Source organism: Penaeus vannamei, chromosome 22, assembly GCF_042767895.1.
Source record: "Penaeus vannamei isolate JL-2024 chromosome 22, ASM4276789v1, whole genome shotgun sequence".
Classification (NCBI taxonomy): Eukaryota; Metazoa; Arthropoda; class Malacostraca; order Decapoda; family Penaeidae; genus Penaeus; species Penaeus vannamei.
This window is the reverse complement of record NC_091570.1, coordinates 3,329,064-3,334,063: the sequence shown is the minus strand read 5'-3', so window position 1 is coordinate 3,334,063 and position 5,000 is coordinate 3,329,064. Positions and strand designations below refer to the sequence as shown.

The window sequence follows — 5,000 nt, the reverse complement described above, 5'->3', positions numbered from 1 at the left end:
CCTCCCCTCTCCTCCCCCTCCTCTTCCTCCCCTCTCCACCCCCTCTCCTCTTCCTCCCCTCTCCATCCCCTCCTCCTCCTCCTCCTCCCTCCTCCTCCCCGCACTCCTCCGTGCCCTCTCCACCCACCTCCTCAACGGTCAGCAGTGACACCCATTAATATCTTGCTCGGTCAATGGCACAGCCCCTGAGGCACAAATACACACACTCGCACACGCTACGCGACACACACACGCAGACACACACGCTTTCCACACAGACTACACCTCCACGCACCACGCAGACACCTCCTCCTCTCCACGCACTACGCAGACACACACCTCCACACACGCAGACACACACGCACACGACACACACGCACACGCAGGCACACACGCACACGCAGACACACACGCACACGCAGACACACACGCACACGCACACGCAGACACACACGCACACGCAGACACACACGCACACGCAGACACACACGCACACGCAGACACACACGCACACGCAGACACACACGCACACGCAGACACACACGCACACGCAGACACACACGCACACACAGACACACACGCACACGCACACACAGACACACACGCACACGCACATGCAGACACACACTCACACAGACACACACACACGCACGCACACGCACACGTACACGTACACGCGCACACACACGCACACACACACGCACACGCACACACACAAACGTACATGCAGTATACATGCACACGTACACAAACATGTATGTAAACACGCCTAGACACAAACGCACACATGCACATACACGCACACATGCACACACGTACGTACACATACTCAAGAATCTCGGAATGTTTGAATGTTAATCTACTTTGCAGTGCCAAAGTAGAAGCTTCTTGTGGCTACTATTTTATTATTAACTTCGTAAGAATTGTTGTTTTGGTTGTTGTTTTATGGGGTGTGTTCGTGTTGTTTCTCGTGCGCGTGTGTGCTGTTGGGTAAGTGGTCTTATCTTGATTTTTTTTTCGTTTTTTTTGTGCAATTGTACCTGTTTACCTTTCGGTTCTTCGTTGCGTTCATTTTCTTCTCTTCTCCTTCTCTTCTCTTCTCTTCTCTTCTCTTCTCTTCTCTTCTCTTCTCTTCTCTCTTTCCTCTTCCATATCTTCTCTCTTCTCTTCTTCTCTTCTCTCTTCTCTCTTCTCTCTTCTCTCTTCTTCTTCTCTCTTCTCTCTTCTCTTCTCTTCTCTTTCTTTTTCTTCTTTCTCTTCTCTCCTCTTCTCTTCTCTCCTCTTCTCTCCTCTTTCTCTCCTCTTCTCCTCTCCTCTCCTCTCCCTCTCCCTCCCCTCTCCTCTTCTTTCTCCTCTTCTCTCCTCTTCTCTCCCTCTCCTCTCCCTCTTCCCTCTCCTCTCCTCTCCTCCTCCTCCTCTCCCTCTCCTCCCCATCTCTCCCTCCTCCTCCTCTCCTCTCCCTCTCCTCTCTCTCCTCTCTCCCTCTCCTCTCCCTTGCCCTCCTCCCTTCCCCTCCCCTCTCACGCATATACTCCCTCTCCCCTCGTAAGTTCTGTTGACACAACCTCCCAAATGAATAGCCCTCGATGCCGCCTGCTCCACATCGAAGCGGAACTAGTGGACCAGTAACGTAACAAGCAACAAGCGCTCTCTCTCTCTCTCTCTCTCTGCTCTCTCTCTCTCTCTCTCTCTCTCTCTCTCTCTCTCCTCCTCTCCTCTCTCTCTCCTCTCTCTCTCTCTCTCTCCCTCTCTCTCTCTCCCTCTCTCTCTCTCTCTCTCTCTCTCTCTCTCTCTCTCTCTCTCTCTCTCTCTCTCTCTCTCTCTCTCTCTCTCTCTCTCTGCATAGTGCAGTCAGTAACTAGTATGTGTGTGTGTGTGTCTGCATAGTGAAGTCAGTAAACAGTACGTGTGTGTGTGTGTCTGCATAGTGCAGTCAGTAACTAGTATTGTGTGTGTGTCTGCATAGTGAAGTCAGTAAACAGTACGTGTGTGTGTGTGTCTGCATAGTGCAGTCAGTAACGAGTACGTGTGTGTGTGTGTCTGTATAGTGCAGTCAGTAAACAGTACGTGTGTGTGTGTGTGTGTCTGCATAGTGCAGTCAGTAACTAGTATGTGTGTGTGTGTGTGTCTGCATAGTGCAGTCAGTAAACAGTACGTGTGTGTGTGTGTGTCTGCATAGTGCAGTCAGTAACTAGTATGTGTGTGTGTGTGTGTGTCTGTATAGTGCAGTCAGTAAACAGTACGTGTGTGTGTGTGTGTGTCTGCATAGTGCAGTCAGTAACTAGTATGTGTGTGTGTGTGTGTGTGTCTGCATAGTGCAGTCAGTAAACAGTACGTGTGTGTGTCTGCATAGTGCAGTCAGTAACTAGTATGTGTGTGTGTGTGTCTGCATAGTGAAGTCAGTAACGAGTACGTGTGTGTGTGTGTGTCTGCATAGTGCAGTCAGTAAACAGTACGTGTGTGTGTGTGTGTCTGCATAGTGCAGTCAGTAGCTAGTATGTGCGTGTGTGTGTGTCTGCATAGTGCAGTCAGTAAACTACGTGTGTATGTGTGTCTGCATAGTGCAGTCAGTAACTAGTACGTGTGTGTGTGTGTCTGCATAGTGCAGTCAGTAAACTACGTGTGTGTGTGTCTGCATAGTGCACTCAGCAACTAGTACGTGTGTACCGGCGTTGTCAAGAAGCCCCATTCATAATGTTAGTAACTACGACAGTGTATTGCCTGTTTGTGTGGTCTGTCTGTGTTGCCAACGTCCTCCATTCATGATGCAAGTAGCAATGAATCAGCAATTATAACCGAGTCCTTGTCAGCAATCCACACTTGTATTTCAGACGGCAACAGGAGAGTGCCTGTCAGCGCTGCCCTGTCAAAAGAGGTGCCATGTGGAATGCACGCGAGGATTCAATGTTGCCCATCCGTCGCGGGACGAATTGGAAGGAGAGAACAATGAGAGACTCCACCTCCTCCTCCTCCTCTTCCTCCTCCTCCTGCTCCTCCACCTCCTCCTCCCCCTCCTCCTCCTCCCCCTCCTCCTCCTCCTCCTCCCCCTCATCCTCATCCTCATCCTCGTCCTCCTCCTCCTCCTCCTGTTCTCGGCAGGTGGCACGGGTGGCGCCGGGAGTATCGTTAATGAAACAACAACCTTTGGCACCGAATTTATCAAAGGAATTAAGTGTGATTAGATTGTCAAAGACGACCTTTAATTTAGAATGCGAGCGAGCGGCGGGTCATGTCAAGGGGGGCCCTGAACTGCGGACGAGTTCCCCTGAAATGATTTTTTAACTTTTATCAATCCGCAATCCCGTGGCGAGTGGAGTCACCAGGAAAGGGCTCCTCCCCCTTACCATTCGGGAATGGACTCGCCCACGCTGTTGAGGTTATAAATACGATGCGCGTGTTCGACAGTTCTCTCAGTCGGCAACATCAGGGTCGAGATGGCGGGCGCAAGGTAAGTCTGCGAGCGTCCGACGCACGTGGAGAGGGGAGAGAGAGAGAGACACAAGGAGGGAGGGAGGGAGGGAGGGAGGGAAGGGGAGAGACACACGGAGGGAGGAGAGGGAGGAGGGGGGGAGAGAGAGAAAGAGAAGCCCGTGTGATAACTCGACGCTACAGGTGCCAGTTAGCGTGAATGCGAGGCAATTTTTTTTTCATTGTGTTTCCTTGTTTGTTTTGTTTTTTTGTTTTTGTATTCTCTGATTATTGTGAGTTGTTAGTCCTTGTTTTTTATTGTTTATACGTTCGTTATATATGAAAAGAAGTTTTTGATAGCTGTTAGTGGATGGAGTTTGGGGGAAAATACAGGTAACTTGTGGATATGTGACTGGATTTTTTGTTGTTTGTTTGTTTGTTTGTTTGTTTGTTTGTTTTTGCTACACTTGACCGGCCTTTTTGGATGTGGATTTTGTTGTCCTCGAAAGCACGGCCGAGTCCCGCAATCGGGCTTTCAAGCTGGTGTACTGTAAGCCCGGCCCGTGTGCGTGTGTGTGTAAGCGTGTACGTGTGTACATACCTGTTTGCGACGCCTCATTATCGACCAGAAAAGGAAAAAGAAAAAGAGAGAATTGGGAACAAAAAAAATATAATTGGGATTTTGAGAATGATGGGAGATTAGGGGTATATATTTTTAAATGTAAAGAATGGCAGATTTTTGGGGCAGATTTCCGGATTAGCTGACCGGGGGAGGGGGGGGTTGCAAGGAGGGAAGTGTATGATGGTGTGAAAGTCTTTTGTGTTTGTTTGTTTTTGTTTTTCTGTTTGTTTTTTTCGTTTTGTTTTGATTACATGGGGTTGATTATTCATTCAGCTATCGGATTATCTTTCCGTCGTTTTGATGCCTTTCCCTCTTGTTCTTGCTGTCTGCCTGCCTGTCTGTCTGTCTGTCTGTTGCGGAAAATAATAATCTGCATACATAATGATCCAGATTGCAAGGAGAGATAACTTACCCCCCCCCCGCCCCCCGCTATCCCTAGTTTTGTCTTTTTGTGGGTATTGACGTCGCATATCCCCCTCCCCCCCTCCCCCTCTCTTTTCTCTTGCCTAAACCCCGTACACTCTCTACCCCACCAACTGCCCTTTCCCCCTCCTCTCTCTCCTCTCCCCCCATCCCTCCCCCTCCTCCTTCCCCTTCCCCCTCCTCCCTCCCTCCTCTTCCGTCTTCCCCCATCTCCCCCTCCCTCCCCTTCCCCCGATCTCTCTCCTATTCCCCCCTCCCTCCCTTCCTCCCCCTCCTCCTCTCCCCCTCCTCCTCTCATCCTTACTCCTGTCCCCCTTTTTCCCTTTCTCTCCCTCTTTCTCCCTCTTCCCTCCTCATCCTTATCCTCCTTGTGGCCCACCCCCCTTTGCTTCCCTTCCCTACCCTCCTCCTCCCTTTTTTTTTTTACCCCTCTTTTCCACCCTTCCTCCCTTCCTCCCGTGGCTTACCCCTTTCTACTGTCCCCTTTTACCCCTCCTCCCCCTTTTACTTCCTTTTCCTCCTCCTCCACCTCTTCCCCCTCCTCCCCTCTCTCTTCTTCCTCCCTACT

The 5,000-nt window shown here is 50.4% G+C and overlaps 1 protein-coding gene across 5 annotated transcripts in view; it reads left to right on the top strand.

Annotated features, from left to right (window-relative positions):
• Adk2 (Adenosine kinase 2) overlaps positions 1-5,000 on the top strand; it is a 53,182-nt gene that overhangs the window by 26,300 nt on the left and 21,882 nt on the right. Inside the window, exon 1 of one of the 5 annotated variants that reach the window (XM_070136416.1) lies at positions 3,272-3,427. The exons of the other annotated variants lie outside the window; for them this stretch is intronic. Coding sequence (XP_069992517.1) covers positions 3,414-3,427 — 14 coding nt within the window. The 5' untranslated portion in view covers positions 3,272-3,413. Of the gene's footprint in view, positions 1-3,271; positions 3,428-5,000 lie in introns of those variants that run through there. 5 annotated transcript variants of the gene reach the window in all.